Source organism: Tasmannia lanceolata, unplaced genomic scaffold, assembly GCF_043159265.1.
Source record: "Tasmannia lanceolata isolate RefF3 unplaced genomic scaffold, GAP_Taslan_0.1 ptg000025l, whole genome shotgun sequence".
Lineage (NCBI taxonomy): Eukaryota > Viridiplantae > Streptophyta > Magnoliopsida > Canellales > Winteraceae > Tasmannia > Tasmannia lanceolata.
Genome location: NW_027518702.1, coordinates 14,395,956 through 14,416,857, shown reverse-complemented (window position 1 = coordinate 14,416,857; position 20,902 = coordinate 14,395,956). Strand labels below are relative to the sequence as shown.

The window sequence follows — 20,902 nt, the reverse complement described above, 5'->3', positions numbered from 1 at the left end:
CTTTATTGGTTTGCATTATTGTGTTGCTTGCATCTTTTGATTTTCTGTTTCTCTAATAGTATGTTGGCTTAAACAACTCCACAACATAGATTTCTCTTTTTATTGTTTTTCTTGTAAGGATATGCTAGCATTTGTTTATTTATTTTTATTTTTTTTTGGGAGTTTTCATTGCAAGGATATGCTAGGTGTGAAAACTCCTTAACCAGTGCCGGTGCCACCCTGGTTAGTCTTGTGCCTCAAAATCCAACCTAGAAATCATGGAGTTGCAGATTTATGTAACAAGTATGCTCAGTCTATGTCAGCCTTTATGTGCTTCACACAATTTCTGACCTGGATATATTTACTTTCATAGTATTCAATCAAAAAGGAAAAAGGAAGGAAAGACCATTTGTTGTTGAAAGGGATTCATTAAATGTGAAAGTAATGGCTTTCCATTGAGTTTTGAGAAACGATTGAGGAGATCATTGGCGTGGCAAGAAACTAGATCTCTCATTTCTCTTCGTTTACCGTTAAGCTAATAAGAGGGCAGATTCTATGGCCAACACAGAGTTGGAAAGGAAGAGCTACTTGTAGGTTTCATTTTGGCGTCACTCTCATTGTTTACTTTTACTTTTGAGCATATCATACGACCCTGATACTGTTCTACTTTCCTCAGATGAAACGGTATTTTCATTTTTATCTCATTGAAGGAAAAAAAGAAAAACTTGTGGCATTTGCCTGAGATTCTGAAACTCAAACCAGCAAAAGTTTGTCGAAGTTGCATAAACACAGGTCATATAGCTTTCGATAATCATGGCACAGAGGTTTTCATCTAATGAGAAAGAAGTTGATGATTGGCAAACAAACTGCTTAAGATTAGTGACAATATTAACTGGTGTCTTCCTGCCATAACTGTGGTCTGTCTACGATCTTTTTTTTTTCTTCTAATCATAGGCACTGGCAATCCAAAATTTGCCAGGAAATCCAATACTAAATGATCTGTCTACGATCTTTTTCTTTTTTATCATAGGCTTCGGCAATCCAAAGATGCCAGGAAATCCAATACTAAACAATGCCCACATGACATACATGGTTTGAACATTTTGCTTTTACTAAGAAAAGAAAACGGTGAGAATATACTACCACAGATAAAAATGAAAAAGCAGTTAAAAAATCCAAGGTAAATAATAGGCAGCCATCCTAAAAGAAATGCAATTACAGGCAGCTGAAATCAGGATCTTTCAAGGGGATTCTTCAAATACTATTTCTTGGGCTACGGAGAAATCGAAAGGCCCGTGGTGGTTACAGAATCTTATAGCAGAAATTAGAGATTTGGTAAGAGAATTGTGTCCAAAAATTGAGCACAGAAGGCGAACTGCGAATGAAGAGGCCGACGTTTTGGCAAAGGAGGGGGTTACACGGGAGGTGATGACTATTCGGCAATATCCGGTGGTAGTAGGAAGTGGGGGTGGAGCTGGGGATATTTGATTATACTCATATTTTTGCTTTATTAGGTGCTTCATCTGCCCACTGGATGTAGAGATTTTATTTCTCTCTGGATGTAGGGGACATCTTGTCCCCGTTTTATTTTGACTCTTGGATATATAATAAAGTTAATTTTTTTTTAACAAAAAAAAATCAGGATCATTCAGGAACCTCTTCAGTCCTCCATGGGAGATAAACTTCCCTACTTGACTAACAGATAATGAGAAAATACATTCTGCTTTTATCAGATGATACAGTGAAGTCCACATGCACTATTAGGGCGTCTACATTGTTTAAACATAGTGTGCAAAACTAAAATCGCTTATAACTATCCGGTATCCATTGACGTGGAAAGTAATCACAAACGTTGATTTTACGCTGGCACTTCCATTTCACTAAAATCCTTGACTCCTAAAGACCATCTCTTCTGATAAATTCAATTACTCTATGTGGCATCCCTAATGGTCATTGATATAGTAAAAGGCATATTATCATATGGTTATTTGTCTGTAAAATATCAGTGTGTTCAATGAATTGATGATATACATTAAAATTATATAATACTATAATAGTATATGGTTTTTTCCCCTTTCTTTTTTTATTGGGTTCTATAAACGTAATTATATCCAGCTCAAAGATTGCGTGAAGCACAATAGTGGCTGAGGTAGACTGAACATACTTGTTGCATAGATCTGCAACTCCATGATTTTGGGGGCACAACACCAACCGGGCACAACACCAACCAGGGTGGTGCAGGCAGTGGCTAAGAGTTTTGCACACCATACAGTAGGCTGCATAGTGTCTTTTCTTTGAGGCCCTAGGCTCACCAAGTTATGGGATCTATCTTCAAGTTTCCCCCTTCTTTTTTTCCTTCTCTTCTTCCTCCTCTACTCCACCTTTTCTCACTTCTTTTTTATTGAGTGGGTGGTTATCTGGGTCACCAGTGAAAAACAGGAACAAAACATCTTTATGGTGTCAAGAGAAGGCGGTCCTAGCTAAAAGGTGGTGTGGTTAACACCTCCCTCTTTAAAGACCTCCACCGCACGCGTGCTGACTTTCAAGGAGTGACTGACCATAATACCAACCAGTGAGCATAAACAAACAATTTTGAAAACAAAAGGGTGTGTTTTTTCATTTTCATAGAATGGGTATGTGCTCATTTTCATTTGGTTGTATACTGGACTGTTCTATTGATATTCTGAACTGCCCTCTCCTCTATATGGTTTTTGCTTTGCTAATTCTGGGTACGAGGTCGAATCTGAGTTTCATCTTTATATATCTTTTAACAAAAAATCTGTATATGAGTCTCCTCCCTCATTCAGCTTTCTCCTCTTTTGGTACTTCTTGCTTATGTAATCTTTCCTATTCTTCAACACTCCGTAGTTTCCGTCGAAATTAAAATTTCCAACACTAGGTTACTAAAATGGATTGTCTAGCATTTAACCCTCCTTATCTGGGTACCCATTTTCCTCCAGGAACTAGTTGTCATGGGTGCTTCAGCTTCTGTTATCTCGGTCTCCCCACGATCACTGGAGATTAAACAAGAATCAACTACAGCAGATTCCATTCCTGATCCAAAGCCTAAGAAGAAGATGTGTTGTGCTTGCCCGACACAAAGAAACTGAGAGATGAATGCATTGTAGAGCATGGGGAAGATGCTTGCGCCAAGTGGATTGAAGCTCACCGTCGATGCCTTCGCTCTGAGGGATTCAAGGTTTGAAAGGAAAGATACGTTCCAATCACAGTGAAGAAATTGAAACAGGTTCGCATGGGGTAATTTTGTTCAAATACTTAAATTGACAATAGACTGATACTGAAGATTAAACAGTATATAGAAATCCTTTTTAACTGTCTAAATAAAGAGGCCCAACATTTTGAGTGCCACTGGGATGCATTATTTCTTTCCTTCTTGTTTTACTGTCATGGCCTCATTGCTTATATAAAATAGTCAAAATATGCTGAGAACAATGAAATACTAGTTTAGTTTTATAACAAATGAGGGCGCATTTTTTGGGCATTTCTGTTTCTAATTTCATTCTATGTTCAGCCATGGATCTTCATTGTTTCTTTGCATTTTAATGTGAGTTTCTAATCAAAATATGCTGATTACAATGAAATACTAGTTTACTTTTTATAACAAATGAGCTCACATTTTTTAGGATTTCAATATCTAACTTCATTCTCATTGTTTCTTTGCATTATTGAACCTCATTTTCATGTGAGTTTCTCTTTGCAACCCCCGTGGTCATGTAAGTGTTCAAAACATGGCATGACAAAAACATATTTCTCCCATAATCTAATAAGGCATGTTTGGCAACCATGAAAAAATATTCCATGGAATATTAGTAGGGCCAGCAGTTGTGACAGATGTGCTGAAAGGGAGAGACTTGAGAGAGGGTGGGGAGGGGAGCACGAAAAGGCCCCGGAAAACAGGAAAGAAAAAACCTTAATTTGAAGTAGCGTATTATTTTTCAGTGTTTTTTGGCGTGGCATTCCAGGATTCAAGTCTTTTAAGAAAGGGTTTCTCATATGGGTAGATGAAAACCATGAGAGTTGTATCTCTTCCAACTGACCTCTTTCGTCTTAAGTTCTTACAGTGAAAATGGTCATGTGTGATGTGGTTTGAGCTCACTTTTGAATGAGAGAACGGCCATCTCAGATGAATTAAATTAATAAGACAAGATTTGCTAAAAAATGAGCCTGTATGGCTGTTCTCACCTGCAAAAGTGAGCCTGTACTCACCTGCAAAAGTAGTACAACATAACTTTTTGCTTAGGGATCTTTTGATTTGGTCTTTTCCTGTGGCGTTAAGAAACCCTTAGATTGTTGCGTAACACTTGCATTTTTGTTAATTTATCAACAAACTTCATTGTATCAGCATAGAGTCTATATTATCCCAACTATAATGTAAACATACCTCAGAGTTAAAAAGATACATATTTTACCGAGATTCTATGTGCGTGTGTGCGTGAAGCCAGCATTTTTAAAAAACGACCAGTGGGTTAGAAACCTCTATAGAACGGAGGGTTATGATGATAAGATCATCCTATGGTGATGATTTTCGGGTACAATACGTTGTGCCCAACAAATGAATCGTTTGGATCATCTTATGAAGGGGGCCCTACTGTTCTTTTTGAAAAATACTGGTCTTACACATTAAAGCTGGTTGAGATTTTATGTCTTGTATAGTCCAGTGTTTTTCAAAAGGTAATGTAGGGTCCACTCGATGGGATGATTCAAACCATCATTTGTTGGGTCACAATATACCAGTGTTTCAAAGCTCAAGCTCCAATAGCTTATCTGAGCTCAAGCGTCAAAAACTCATGTGGGCTCATGTTTTTGGGGGGATCCAAAGCATTCATCTAAAAGGTCCTATACTGGACAGGGTGATGATTTTCGGGTACAATACGTTGTACCCAACAAAACAATCGTTCGGATCATCTTATGAAGTGGGCCCTATTGTTCTTTTTGAAAAATACTGGTCTTACACACACCATATAAAAGCTGGTTGAGATTTTATGTGGTGTGGGGTCGTATAGTCCAGTGTTTTTTAAAAAGTAATGTAGGGTCCACTCCATGGGATGATCCAAACTGTCATTTGTTGGGTCACAATATACATAGGTTAGTGCCCCGCCATTCAAAAAAAAAAAAAACACAGTCGCCCCCAAGTTCCTTTATTAATTGAAAATAGTGTCCGAACTCGAGCTTCAAAAACTCATGTGGGCCTATTTTTTGGGGATCCAAAGTATTCATCTAAAAGGCCCTGTCATAGATAGGGTGTGTACCAAATGGAAGGATTACAATTAGGGCTGCAACTCGGGTCGGGCGGGTCGGGTTTTGGAGAACCCAACCCTACCCGAGAAATATCTTGGGTCGGGTCGGGTTGGGTTTTTTTCCGGAAAACCCACGATTCCCAAACCCGGTCCTACCCAAGATAAATCTCGGTTCGGATCGGGTTTTTTCATGTTGACGCAATTTTTTAAGGAAAATTCCTGTTTGGCAAGGCAACTCAGCTCATAGAAGCAGAAATTACACTCACATTTCACTTGAATCAAACGATGATGTAATTACACTCACATTACACGTGAATCAAACAATGCTGTAATCAAACAATGTTGTAATTACAATCAAACAATGCTGAATCAAACACTTGAATCAACTCAACTCATAGAAGCAGAAATTACACTCACATACAATAACAGTGGGTGCGTGAGTTTTCACTTTTAACTTTTAACTAATGATAGAAAAAAATGTACATACTATAACTTATGTAACTCGGGTCGGGTCCCTTGGGCGACCCGAGATTCATGCGGGCTTTTGAATGCTCAACCCGGCTCGACCTGAAACCCATGAAACCTGAACCCAACACAGGCTATTTTCGCATCGGGTCGATGCGGGTCGGGTAAAACCTGACTTGAGTTGCAGCCCTAATTACGATATCATATGGACCTGAAATTTGGTACACATCCTATTCATGACAGGGGCTTCCAGATAAGCTATGATAAACACTTTTCTCTTATTAATTAGTAATTACCAAGTTCCAACAGCCAACTACTTTGTCCCTTTACACGTGAGATGAGGAGGCAGAAGCGTGTGGAATTTTAAGGAAAATCTAGTGTCACCTCCCACTTAAGCGTCCTTACCGCGTAAGATCTCTGTCTTTGGTCAGCCATTTAAACCTGTCCAATCCCAAAATCCCTCGGCCCCACGCATTTCTTGCTTCCTAAGTTCTCTCTCTCTCTCTTCCAATATTATTATTATTATTAATTATTTTAAAATTTTAATATTATTGCCACTTCCTTTTTTATCCCATCCTTCTGATGGCTTCAATAGATCAAGAATAGAAAAAGAAAAATCGAAGCCCTAGAACGCCGTTGAAGTTCTCGGCCAGAATTCCTCTCCAAGGTTCGATTTTGATTGATTCTTTTAATTAGAGCTGGATTTCTGGTCTGAGATTCAACGGCTTTAGGGTTTGCATTTTGATTTTTCTTTCTCTTTTTTAATTAGAGGAATGATTCTTGCTTTGATTCTTCTTTGTCTTTTTATCTTTTTGATTAGAGGAATGATATTTTATTGAGGATTTTGGACTTTTTTATTTGGATTGTACTTTTTCTCTTCAATTGGGCGTTTTTTCATCGAGTTCTTGTGATTTTGTGATCTGGGTTTTTTTAGAATTCTCATTTTATTGAGGGTTTTGGACTTTGGGATTGGGATTGTACTTTTCTCTTCAATTGGGTGTTTTTTCATTGAGTTCTTTTGATTTTGTGATCTGGGTTTTTTAGAATTCTTGGGTTGGGATCGGGGTTGTTATATTTTTCTGAAGAATGCTGGTTGGTTGAAGAGGACTTAGGGTTTGAGAAGGTTTTGGGGGTTTCAATAGAAGCCGTGCTGCATGATTGAACGGGCTTTAAGGGTTTTGAATTGCTATATTTGAAGAATTTTTTTTAGGGTTTCGAAACTCCCTCGCGTTCTTGTCTGACTCCTCATTTTGCCCTAAAAATTCATTCAAAAGTCCTTTGGCTCTCTTGAGTACCTTACGGCGTCAACCAAATACTCAGCCGCGTTAACTGATTACTCGGCCGCGTCAACCAAGTTGACTAGGATTTGCTTTGGTCGCATTTGACCACACTGAGTTTTAAAGAATACTGGTTTGTTGAAGAATTTGGAGTTACAATATTTGGGAAGAATAATAGAAATGATTGGTTGATTGGGGGTACTTTTGGTTTCAAGAGGAATGCTGGTTGATTATAAGGCTTAATGCATCAAAGGTTGTGGTCAGTAGGTTTGGCTAATTGTGGGAATTGTGCACTAACCTGTTTGGGAACAGGGGAGTGTGAGAGATTATGGGATGCATTTGTTCAAAAGCTAGCACCATAGATGACTATGTTGAAAATCGGAGAGATAAAGTGTCGAGCAAGAGCAAGTCATCGAGACGCTTGGTCGCTCCCTCGAGGAGAGAGGAAGTTGTAGTACTGGAGGCCGACAATGGTGGTGGGACCGATGGGAGGGCCAGGTTAATTTCAAATGTAGAAGAAAATGTGGTCCCCACACCACTTGATGAGGGGGAGAACAAAGTGGTTGTTGAGTTGCAACCCAAGAAAATTGCCCATCTAAGGCGGGTGACAGTGGATATTGGATCAAATGGAGGAGAGCCGAGTTTGAAGATTTTTAATGTGCCGAATGGTGTTGAGGGGGAACAGGTTTCTGCGGGGTGGCCTTCTTGGCTCACAGCAGTGGCAGGAGAAGCAATCAAGGGGTGGGTGCCTCGTAGGGCAGATTCCTTCGAGAAATTAGACAAAGTGAGTTCTACTCTTCATTCACAATACACTTTTCCCCAACAAACTTATATGTATTGCTTTGTCTATGTTAATATTTTTTGAAACATCTCTCTTTATCTGCATTGCTGATTATTCTATCTGGAATGTTGATTGTTCTATCTGGAATGATTCTGTACTTCATAGCATAACAACTTGCTGACCATAGATTTATTGGAACTGTCGACACGAATTCCGTGAAATCGAGATCACTAAATTCAAAGACAAATTACAAAGAAATTGTAATTAATAACATTGGTACAACTTTCTTGAATCCTTTGATTAACGATCGATGTGGTGAAGACGAGGGCTTTTGCCGCCTATTTCTCGTTCCTCGGTGTTTGGAGATGTGTGTGAGCTTCACTCCGAGCTTCGCCTTTATCGGCCGTGAAGATGTGTGAATTTCTTCCGGTGAAGTGCTTTGTGTGTTGGCTTGATCTTCCTGGAAGATTTTTCTAGGTACTTGATTGCCTAGTTGAGAGGAGAGCTTTTCTTCTCCTAAGTTAGCTTTCTCTCTGCCTTCTTGGATTTTTCTTTCTTCTATGCCTTCTTCCTTTTTTTCCTGTATATCCTTCCTTTAGAAAGAGAAGAAAATGCCTTTATATTCTCCAACCTCATGCAATAACTAGCCCAACAACTTTGCATAGTGGTGTAAGTGGTTGTGGGTCCTGCTACCCTCTTTGAGTTTGATGGTGGTGGGTTTTGGCTGAATTAGTGGCCTTTGGGCTACCTCTTATTGCACCCCCATTTGAGCCCAAGTGAGATCATTAGTATGTGAAACCCTTTTTATGGATATATGTCCCACTTAAAGAATTGGGGGCTAATTTTGTAATTTACTGTAGATAATTTTTTTTAATGTCCTCAATTGTCCCCTTTTAAGTGACTAGTGAATAGTGTTGTGTAGTGATGTGGGCCCTCTTTTAAGTAACTTGAAGTCTTAAACTTTAAATGACTTGAACACAATGGACCCTAACTTCATTTGACATAGGAAATTAAAAGGCATGGGTTCTATCCATAGTTGCCGGAAACTCCTTGGGCGGGTGGGAAACCTGTTTCCCGCGTTTCTCACTGGTGGGAAACTCGTTTCCCCTAAAACGTGTTTCCCGTGTTTCGGAAATGTTTCCGAAAGAAGTTAAAAAAAAAATAGAGAAATATTTTCGAAATGCATGAGAAACATATGAGAAACTTATGTAAATCGATAAACATATGCAACACTCGTAGAAAACGCATGTGAAACGTGTAGGAAACATGTGCGGAACTTAAAAAAGTCATTTTGAAAAAAAATATCAAGAATACTATTAAAAACACACAAAAAATTGTGGAATAGATATTAAAAAAGAAAGCAATATCATATTCTCAACTCTACACAGCCTTTGTCCCAAACTAGTTGGGGTCGGCTGGATGAATCTTTTAGAAAAATTTCATGAATTTTCTATAGGATTCATTCATAGAAGAGTGGCATATTTTATGGCCGGCTGCCAACCTGACGCCAACCCTCCTCCTTTATCCTGGCTTGGGACAGGCTGTGAAAAACACAGGCGGAGTTTAAAAGAAAACAATAGCATATATTGTAATAAAAATAAAAATAAGAAAAATTCAAATAGAAATTTGAAATTAACAAAATTTAAATCTACAGAACCACATATTTTGTATTTTCCTCGTGTTTCATGTATATTTTTCCTATTGTTTTCCTATCGTTTCTGAAACGCTTCTAATGTGTTTCCTAAGACATTTCTTCTTCTCCTTTTTTTTGAAAAGGTTTCCTAAGACATTTCTCATATGATTTTTTATCGTTTTATCGTTTCCCATTTCCCGTTTCCCTTATATATATATATATATATATATATATATATATATATATATATATATATATATATATATATATATATATTTTTTTTTTTTTTTTTTTTTTTTTTTTCATGCGTTTCCCGTTTCCGTTTCACGTTTCGTTTCCCGAATTTGTTTCCCACCCTGGTAATTATGTTTCTATCACTTAACTTTTAACATAAAAAGAAATAAAATAAGTAGGCCCTAGCAACTTGACTAAACAACTTAAACAAAACAAAGCCTATGGAGTAAAAGGGTGTACCCCAATTTCGTGGGAATTATATTCTCCCTATCCTGCACGCAGTTTGATCTATCGACCTCTTGGTGCTCTCATACCTCGACTCTTCTCTTGGGTCTTCAACTTCTCATCTCCCACTTCTACCATAGTTCTTGATAATCTCTGGATGCTTTATTTATAGTTCATGTCGTTCTTCAATTTCTTCAATGTTTATGGGAGGATGTACTACATCACCTGTGTTGCTTCTTTTAGAATCCGTTCTACACAATTTTTTTGAGAAAATGCCAATTCCAAGAATTGATCATGGGTTTGTAAGAAGCCTCATTAGAAGCGAACAAGAAGTATGTAGAAGCAGTAGGATTGTAGTAGGTTAGGAAGGATTAATATAGGTAAGTCTTACAGTAGAAAAGAAGACTTCACGACTAATTAAAATTACAAAGTTTTAAGAATTTGCAGTTTCACTTGTTTTATTTATGTATTTTTAATATTAAATTTTGGAAATAGATCTACATAAGTTTCATTTGAAACTTAAGATGAGTTTTAAAGTTTTAAATACCCTCTTTTTTAAATACGCTCTTTAAGCATTACCAGAAGGAGAAAATATTCTTATAGGAAGAAATAATCACCTAAATAGGAAGTAGCTCTTAATTAAAAGGAAACGAGTGGGAAGCATCTAAATTTGGGAAGCGAGAAGAACTTTGCTACCGAAGCGAGTTTCTTGGGAAGCGAGCTTCCCATCTAACTAGGAAGCTTCCGGTAACTATGATCAAGATATGCCAATCTATGCATGTCAAAACCAACTCTATCCTTCTTTGTAATAACTGTTCAGCTGGGCAGTAGCATGTGTGTCCAGCACGATGACATTACGGGAGAAATCCCTAACTTATGTTTTTCTTTTTTTTTAATAATTTATGTATTTTTAACATATTCCTATTTATCTAGATAGTCGTGCTTTTATGAACTAATATTTATATGTGAAATGATATGGAGACACACTTGAGTCAAGGGTGTACCAAACAGCCTCCTAATATTGCCAAGTATATGAAAGATTGAAAGTGAGGATATGTTTGCCATTTTATTAAAAGGTAAGGATAGTTTTGGTAGATAAAAACATCCTTTAAAAGATGGCAGAAAAGAGATGGCTGTCAGGGAATGCATTTTGCTAGAAGCACTCTATTTATACTATAACATATTTTTTTCAATATTTTCTTGTAACAATCACATACCATCTTGTTTTTTAGGAGTCCTTTTGCCTTTTCTAATTTTTTTTTGATATCCATTAGTGAAACATGACTCTTGGTATAAGTTACAGAGGACATTATCCATTGGATTGGTGCATTATCTCTCTTACTACTTGACAACAATATTGTTTTGCCGTTCCTGTGTATGACTTTGTGTATTGCTTTTTTAAATTTTCTTTTCAATTTATCTACTATTGCTCTCTTTTTCAAAAATAAAAATAAAAATAAAATTATCTACTATTCCTGCAGATTGGACAAGGAACTTACAGTAACGTATACAAGGCCCGTGATCTTGAAACTGGCAAAATTGTTGCATTGAAGAAAGTGCGATTTGTTAATATGGATCCTGAAAGTGTCCGTTTTATGGCGAGGGAGATTCATATTTTGCGTAGACTCGATCACCCAAATATTGTGAAGCTTGAAGGTTTGGTTACTTCACGGCTGTCATCCAGCTTATACCTTGTATTTGAATATATGGAGCATGATCTTACTGGACTTGCGGCGTTGCCTGGTCATAAATTTACCGAGCCACAGGTATTTTGCTCTACTGGACAATTTTGCTTAGCCCATTTTACTTTCTTTTTTCATGTTAGCGGATCTTCACACCGCGATTGTATGCCATGTCACAAATATCTCAGATATTTTCAAAATATAGCGATTTTATCACGACATTTTGATAAGACAATAAAATCCCAAAATAATCCTGAGAATTTAAAAAATATAGCGATATTTTCATTTACCACGTTAATATCACAATATTTTTACTGTATTTTTTATTTTTTCTTAATTTATATATTTTTGTATTTTTTTATTGTTTTCTCTATATAAACCCAAAAAATAAGGCAAATTTAATATATTCCGAGATTTTCCCTTTTTGTATATTTTCAAATAATTTTATTTTTATCGTTTTTCTGGATATAAACCCAAAAAAAAAAAAACAACAACGCAAATTTAATTTATCCTGAGATTTTCCCTTGCCGAGAAATTCCTGAGAACGATATCTGTGACTTAGTTTGTATGTTCTTATTTAGAAGTTTTGGTGTTGGGATTTCAGGTCAAATGTTATATGCAGCAGTTACTTCGTGGTCTTGAACACTGCCATAGTCGTGGGGTTCTGCATCGAGATATCAAGGGATCAAATCTTCTGATTGACAACAATGGCATACTCCAGATAGCAGATTTTGGGCTGGCAACGTTTTTCCATCCAGATCAGAAACAACCCATGACAAGCCGTGTAGTAACGCTGTGGTATCGACCTCCTGAACTTTTGTTAGGTGCCACTGAGTACGGGGTTGCAGTCGATCTGTGGAGTACTGGTTGCATCCTTGCAGAATTGCTTGCTGGGAAGCCTATTATGCCAGGAAGAACAGAGGTATACCTCCCTTCATATGCGCTTTGATGTGTTTCTGAAACCTATATGCTGCAAGGATTTAAATGTCGGTTTCGGTGTCGGGGCCGAAACCAGTGGAAATTTCAGATCACGTAAAACCTTGAAAAAAAATTCATTTTTTTAAAATTTCCACCGAAATGTATAAAATTTTGGTGGAAATTTTGGCTAGATCCTATATCTTTTCCGATTCAATGTACTTTTGGTTTCGGCCAAGGCTGAAACCGAAATTGTGTATCCCCTGCATCGGGGAATTGTGATTCCTCAGAACTCGATTCCGATTCGGGAATCTTGACGCCTCCCCAAAAAGTGGGAATCACGCTCCCCAAAATGGGAATCACGCTTCCCCAAAATGGGAATGCGCCTCCCCGTCGCTTCCCATCGTTTTAATTCTATGGGATCCACAAAACTGGGAAATATGCTTCCCCGGCGCTTCCCTTCGCGCTTCTCACCATCCCGGGAGTCTTCGCTTCCCGCTTCCCGCTCCAGTAAACTTGAACTGTAGTATGTAAGTGTACCATAAGGTATACATTTTTCATGCATGAACTGTTGGCGGCTTGGCGCTCTTATAATGTAAAGGTTGAATTTTATGCATTTCTATATGGCATGAACACAATTTAAAGTTGTACTCACAGGTTGTCATCGACCATTCTTTGAATCATATGTTTATTGGTGCTTTTATTTGAAACATCTATAATCTCGGGCCTTCTCCATCCTCTTTTTTTTTTTTAATGATGCCTTCTCCATTCTTCTATCTATCTATAATATATACTAAGCATGTTTCTTTCCATTTGTCGTTCGCCTTTTCTTAGAAAACATTTTATTGAAAAAACTTTTCTTTATACATCATGCTTTTATTTAATAGAGTGGGGCCTAACAAGCATAGCATGGGTGGTGGCCACCATTTTAAACTTATCTGGTGGTCGACTATTCTATCGCCTGGCTATGATGAGATGGGCCCCAACATTTTATAATCATACCTACCATGGGTGGGGCCAACCACTTTCCACCTCATATTTTGATGTGGTGGGCCCACCATCTCCACACAAACCAATGCAAGGCGTGGGGCCCAGCATTTTACATCTGCTGTTATTGATGGAATGGGGCAAAATTTTACAACTAAGGTTTTGGTGGATGGGGCCACCATCTCTAAGAAAACCTATGCATAGGGTGGAGCCGCACAAGTTTACCCCTGATGTTATTGATGATGTGGGGCCCACCATCTCTGTCAAACCTATGCATTAGGGTGGGCCCCACCATTTTACACCTCGTGTTTTGCTAGAGTGGGCCCCATCATTTTACACCATGCATAGCATGGGCATAGAATACTAGTAGTATTTTACATAGCAGTAGTGGCATGGATTTGGTTGTATGGGTTTTGTTTAGTGTTGAGATTTGCATTGATTTCCTTATCTGATCATTGGTGCTAGCTGAAAGCTTTATGTTTCTATTCCTGTAGGTGGAGCAGTTGCACAAGATCTTTAAGCTCTGTGGCTCACCATCTGAGGACTACTGGAGGACATCAAAATTGCCACATGCAACCATTTTCAAACCTCAGCATCCCTACAAGCGTTGTGTTTCCGAGACATTTAAAGACTTTCCTATTTCAGCTTTAGCTCTTATAGATATACTCCTTGCAATAGAACCTGAGGCTCGGCAAACAGCAGCTTCTGCCCTTAAGAGTGAGGTAGTTTTACATCCAATGCTTTTTTGTGGCAATTTTGAGAACTTCAAATTACCAACCTGTGTTTTCTGGCATTATGACCTTAATATTATGGGGGGGGGAATGATAAAGATGAGAAATGTTTTTTGGTTTTTAGATAGTGGAAATGTGTTCTCCGTTAGCAATTTCTAATGCTTTGTTTTGCAAAATTATTATGATACCACCATTTTGGATATACCTGTGCATTTGGAGAGGGCATCGGGGAGGATAAATTGTTGATGGAACACATGTCATATTTAATTTCTAGAGTATTAGGGATGCTATGTTCTCATGTCTGTAAAATATATCAGGTGTGTGTATACATCATATATAGATACATGCATAAGAGGTTCTGTATTGTCACTTTTGAGCAGTAGATTTCTTTCTCACTGCCTCTTCGAATATACAAATGGGATGTGCTTGTGGAGATCATGCTTACTGATCCGGTGGTCATTAAAAATTATTGGGCCAAGACCACTCATGTTGAACAGGAACCTGGTTTGCTTGGTTAATGCCTACAGTAGTACAGTTATAATACAAAATTGAAATGCTTTTAGGATGGACAAAGAATAAAAAGATCAAGAGAAATCTGCATAAAGTATAAACATAATACAATAACTAATCTTCTTTTGAGAAACCGAACAAAACTAACATATAGACTCCCAAAATCAAACATAAAGCTTACGTCTAATCTCGAGCATCCACACTGAACTGATGTTAGCCCTTAATTAAAATCAAACAAACCTAACCTAATGACTTAAGGCGATTTAAAACATAAAATTTGCAGGTCTTTGAATTTCATGAGAAATAAACAAATAGATTATCCAACATTTCCCTATTCCGTAGCCATGCGCTGGTTTTTTTTTATGAATTTATTTTTTTGTGTGGCCATAATTTTAAATTTCTAATGAAACCGACAAGAAACGACCAAAATGTTGGTGTTTCCGAGTTTCATAAATTATGGGGAAATTGCATTCATGTTCTGTCATACTAGTTCACAGCACCACCACACACTGGATCAATTGATTTGGCTTTCACGAGATGAAACAAACAACGGGGCAAAACCTCTCGAGAATGGTAGGAACACTGCAATAGTTTGGTTCCCGATTCTTTGTACCCAACACTAGGAATGATGAGTAGAGAACACGAGAATGCTTGACTGGTGCATTGTCCCTAATCCTCCCTTGAGATTTCATCTTTAAAAAAAAAATCTCCTTTAAATGATAAAAAATTAAAATAGTTACCATTATTTTTAAGTTCATAATAATTTATTTCGGATTAAATTTCTTAGTTATATATAAAAGTAGAATACATGTACATTTAAGTTATCAAAGGTATCTTGGTGTTGGAACTTTTAAAGAAGTAACTTATTAAAATCATAAACTAAGTAACTTATGTATAACATATGGTTTGGAACTTATAAAGAAGTAACTTACTAAAATCGTAAACTAAGTAATTTATGTATAACATATGACTTTAACCTTCTAAATACTTAAAGTGTGACTTGAAAGTATTTTAGGGTATCCTTGGAATATATTATAAATCATTTACTGATGGCGTCTTTTGAAATAATGTAGTTTTGTTAAATTAATTGTGCTGACATAATGAACAATAACGCTTTTTTAAATAATTATGAATGATAACTTTGATTTATGAACTTTGTGCATATATTGTCAACTTTTAGTCAATTTTCAACCCTATGTGGTTCTACGGGAAACTATCAGATGATGCACAATATGCTGCTATATAGCGTCTTGGGAACCTGCATTCTTGAAATATGTTACACACACGCACACACGTACATCCCTTAGGATATCCTGGTTTCAACTTTTTAGATCCCATCATATTATACTTTCCAATTTCTTCTTATATAGTGTTTTTCTTATCTTTATTCACTTGTCTTTTTCAGTTCTTCACGACAAAGCCTTTTGCTTGTGATCCTTCAAGTTTGCCCAAATATCCACCAAGCAAGGAGTTTGATGCTAAACTTCGGGATGAAGAAGCTAGGAGGTTATGTCACTGCACATCTTTTTGCTTGAAATTCATTTGCTTTTCCAATCTAAATGCATTTCTACTTACATGAAAGGTGAGGAAAGTAGTGGGGTTTGCAAATGATTATTATTGTTTACCAATTATTGTGCTGAGAAATAGTAAAGTTTTTTGAAGATTAGTGTAGCATTTGGGAACTATTTATTTTTACCTAGATCCTGGTTTCAACTTTTGCATAAAGTATTTATTTTTACCAAATAAATGCTTTATGCAGAGATGAAAGGGCCACTTGAAGTCATACTATCAATAGAAAGAGAGAAAGAAAAGGAAGGCCTTGGAATTTACTTATGGAAGCCTACGTCACTTGAAACAAATAATAGGTCTTCATTTTCAAAATGTTTCTTTATAAATGTCTCTAACTGACCAAATACTCAATTATTCAAGTGCAGAACACCTTGATAATATATAAAATCGACATTTATCAGACTTATTTGTGAGTTATAGGTTAGGTTGGTAGAGATGAGATGATACATGTATGGTTTACACTATACACTATACACATTCATGATTATTTATAGATTAAATGTTTAACTATGTTTTCAGGTTTTGGTTTCGGTATGCATTTTGGTCGCCAAGGAAATGGAGGGAGGGATGTTAGTTGTGGTGGGAAATTTTGGTGAAAATCCTGTAATATTACAGAAAAGTAAACACATGCAAATGGACATTTAAGATGACATTCTAGTAAATGCGGGGATAAGCACAAATACAAACTTAGAAACCATTAAATAAGCAAGACAACCATCTATAACAGTTTAATAACATCGAACACCTAGTGACATGCTCTACTGTGCATATCTGATAATTGAGACACACTACATTCCATATGTAATTCACATAAATATAATTATGTTTTTTTGCTAATTTATTCTTCTGTGTGGGCAATTATTGTTGTATCGTGTTCCTATGTAGTGTTCCATTGGAAAAAGGATAGGTAATGACTATGTTTGGTTGTGCTTTAATATTTCGAGAATAAGTTATGACTTTTTCTTCTGAACTTCCTATCTTCTTACCAGGCAAAGAGCAGCCGCTGTAAATGGGAATGGATCTGAATCCGGAATTAAAGGGCGAAGAGATTCCAAAGCAATGCCAGCACCAGATGCAAGAGCTAAGCTACACACATCATTGCAGGTATTTCAATCTATGGTTCTTCTCATTGGAAATGTGGGATTCGTGTTTACAAAGGATTATTCAAAATTCAAATGCCATTGAAATTGGTACTTTTTTGGAGTCGGTGTTCACTCACTTACTAAACCGGTGAAATCAGTAGAGTAACAACTTCTCAAACTTGATTTAATCTGATGAATGTGACTCCTTTATCCTTAATACTCCATTCCATTTTACTAATGCAGAACGGACATCCACATTCAAAACCTAAAAGCAACAGTGAGAAGTACAATCCTCCAGAGGATAGTGTGTCTGGGTTTCCCATTGATCCTCCTCCCAGAAGAACTGCAAAGAATAACTTCTCTCATTCCGGTCCATTGATGCACCCTGATGCATTTGGATCCTCACGGAATAAGAAGTTAAAGGAGGATGAGCTTCGGATAGCTCATGGCCAAGCATTTGGTTCATCGATCCCTGAATTGAGGACACAGATATCATACATGCCCCATGGGACCACCGACTTGGCCAGCTCATCTGGTTTGGTAGCATCAAGAAGTAATGGAAAGTCGGATAATCATAGAGAGAAGAGTGTGCATCCACAGCAGCCGGATGACAGAGACAATCAACTCAATGTCTCCGAGTCTTCTGATAAGCAAGATTGGAACCATCATTTGCTGGATAAGCCAACCTCTTCTCATAAGAAAGACAATAAGGTGAGTGACAAGGAATCTACGAATGTAAGTGATTTTATAAACTGCGTCTTCATATTGTAGTCTAAGCAATTAACCAAATGCAGGTAATCAGGAGCTACAAACCCTAAATATCTGAAACTTATGTAATTTAGGCATAGATACTGTTTGTTGGTGGTACCATCGGGCCATAGTCACCGGAAACGTTATATGCAAGTGGGAAATGTGTTTCCAAAACGGAATTTAAAAATTGGGGAAACGCGTGTGGGAATGTCTAGGAAACGCCTGGGAAACATCTGGGAAACGCGTTGGAAACGTCTGGAAACGTCAGGGAAACGCATTTCTGGAACCTGGAAACACGTTTCTGGATGATTGTTTTTGTATTTTTGGAAAATCTTTTTACCTAATTCAAATTGGTAAAAAAAATTCTTATGTTTTATGGGAAAAAAATTTCCAACCTTTTTAAGTCTACATCTAACCCTAAAAATCACTCACCTCTCTCGCTTGAAAAGTTGAAAATCTCTCCCTTGGGGGTTTCATGTGTGTTTCACTCTGGTTTTCCTTAGGTTTCATTTGCGTTCCCCTCGCGTTTCCCAAACGTTTCCATGTGATGTTTTATCATTTCTCGTTTCTCGTTTCCTCTTTAATTTTTTTCCGGCATTTCATGTTTCATTTCACGTATCCGTTTCCCGACCCGGCCAGCCATTACAAGCAGTACCTACGAGAACTAAAATTGCAACCATGAAGCTAGAGTACGGTCACAGAAACATAATTCAAGCTTTCATTTTCTTAAGACATGACAAAGACAAACAGTGGAATTAATTATATCCTTGTAACTTGTCCGTGGACATGTGTCTGTCTTGGACATGGACAAAACTTTCTAGACACGACCACTCCAAAAAATTCTATACTGATGCATGCATATTTATGTACAGAAATATTAATTGCATTAGTAAATAAAATTTCGGATAAACTTGTGATACACAGAAACGCATTAAAACTATTATTTAATGTTCAACTCTACATATGAAAGGTAATCATTTGTTTGTACCATTGCATGTCAACATGTTGTGTGTGTGTGTGCTGTGTAAGTATACAGGGGACTGATAATCCGAACCATCTTATTTTGACAATTGCTCTACTCATTTTGTTTTACACCTCTAATTGGATGTTGAAAGCTTCTTGAAGCTAATAAGGTCCCGGATTCTAAGTGACATTCATTCTAAAAAATAGATTTTTTCTGGTGCCCAAAACTACTAATTGTCTTTACAGTCCAAAATTTTAACTTGCGCTTGCACTTTCTTTGTGACACCAGGGTTATGGCTCTAAGAAGAACAGAATCCACTACTCTGGACCATTGCTGCCTCCAGGGGGAAATATGGATGAAATGCTCAAAGAGCACGAAAAGCAAATCCAACAGGCTGTTCGGAAAGCACGTCTTGACAAAGCCAAGACCAAGAAAAACTACGATGGGAGTGCCCAATTAGAATCGCTACTTTACCCAGGGAGAAATGGCAGTTAAGATGTCTAAGGAAGAAATGCTGAGAGTGGTTTTAAGGCCCTTACAGCCCAATGGACAATGCTGTCATTCGAAGGGAACAGGTCTTGAAATGCCCAGAAATTATATTATTCTTTTATTCCTTTTGGGATTGGCTATGTCATCACAGGTTGCAGTAGTGGAATTTGCACCACACAAAGCTTCTTCTAGGTGAACATTTTTGTGGAATAGATCACCACAGTTTTCATTTGTTATACAAGCCAGGCTAAATTAGTTGGAAATGGATGTTGAATTTCAGAATTGTGAGAATTCTACACTTTGGAAGCCTCTGGTGGTTTGTAAATGGCGTCTATCTACACAGTTATTGAATTCAAGCTCAGAATCAAGAGAATCAGATTTGATCAACTGTAAATTATCCATCGTGGCTTCATTGGCTTGAGTGCATTTATGCGATTGGGGCGCTGGTACTGTTAAATCCGCCCCATACTTTTGTAAGGCATTGCCATCCTCCCAAATACAAATGAATTTATTCAGTCCAAGCAAGAATTTTTGCAAATTATATGATTATTTAAAGAGGAATAATAGATGGAAGGGCGACCTTGTATAAAGGGACGGAAAAGGGCCCTTGCTTGGATCCACGTCATTAAGTGCAGCTGAATTTACTTTCTCAACTGATTTTAAAAGGTTACTGAAAATGACGTGGATCTAATCAAGGGTCCATTTCCAGCTCTTTATGCAAGGGTGCCCTTGCATCTATCATTCCTCTTATTCAAATGGTACTTGTAAAATTTGAGTTGATTTCTCCGAAATTTAGCTAACATTACAGAGGACTGTTGAAGACAATATAACCCCACAAAACTTACCAGCAAGGATGGAGAATCCATCTATCAAGGAAGGAAAATGCAGTTATACACTTATACTTCAGTAAAATTTAGAATTCCAATATCAGATTTTAATTGAAATTTAATTCTCTTGCATTCTGAAAGATAGTTTTGGACCATTTTTGGTAAATGATTTAGGCACCCCCTTGTTTTGATAATAGCTCTATGTACTCTGTTGAACACTTAACTGATAAAAGTGCTTTGTAATTGGAAGATTGTCAACAAAGAGAGAAGCATCATTGAAAAGAGGAGTTTAGATATCATTTCTCTTTTTGTGAATTGAAGTTAGTTGTGAAGTTCATAACAAATGGCTTCAATCAGTGAGTTCATCTTACACCATAGTAAAGAGTACCATCTTAGACCATAACCATACTATCTTATCTGTTGCTTTCATCGCGCGCTGGTTCAGGAAAAGCTCCACTTTTTCCTTTTTTCTGAAGAAATAACATAAATTTATTTTAAAAATAAAGGGAGATGATATTTTCCTTCCCCCTCCCTTACGCGCACG

General features: G+C 37.2%; 1 protein-coding gene across 2 annotated transcripts; it reads left to right on the top strand.

The window, feature by feature from the left end:
- Positions 1–6,177: 6,177 nt before the first annotated feature.
- Positions 6,178–20,052, top strand: LOC143857507 (putative serine/threonine-protein kinase At1g54610). Of its 2 annotated transcripts, XR_013238677.1 has the most exons (9): positions 6,178–7,763; positions 11,334–11,618; positions 12,139–12,456; positions 13,931–14,158; positions 16,083–16,183; positions 17,236–17,350; positions 17,572–18,039; positions 19,331–19,723; positions 19,812–20,052. XR_013238677.1 is itself a non-coding variant. In XM_077367938.1 (8 exons), the coding sequence occupies exons 1-8, from the start codon at positions 7,308–7,310 to the stop codon at positions 19,535–19,537; spliced, it is 2,178 nt and encodes a 725-aa protein (XP_077224053.1). In that variant the 5' UTR covers positions 6,178–7,307; the 3' UTR covers positions 19,538–20,052. The 2 variants fall into 2 exon arrangements, 1 of the variants encoding a protein (XP_077224053.1); XM_077367938.1 differs by having other exon boundaries at positions 19,331–20,052.
- The last annotated feature ends 850 nt before the right edge of the window (positions 20,053–20,902 follow it).

What these genes read in the sequence shown, in the direction of transcription:
- LOC143857507 (XM_077367938.1), top strand. Translation starts at nt 7,308, where the DNA reads ATGGGATGCATTTGTTCAAAAGCTAGCACCATAGATGACTATGTTGAA. An exon ending in ATAAATTTACCGAGCCACAG is followed by an intron (nt 11,619 to 12,138) that starts GTATTTTGCTCT and finishes TTGGGATTTCAG; the next exon opens with GTCAAATGTTATATGCAGCA. An exon ending in TTATGCCAGGAAGAACAGAG is followed by an intron (nt 12,457 to 13,930) that starts GTATACCTCCCT and finishes CTATTCCTGTAG; the next exon opens with GTGGAGCAGTTGCACAAGAT.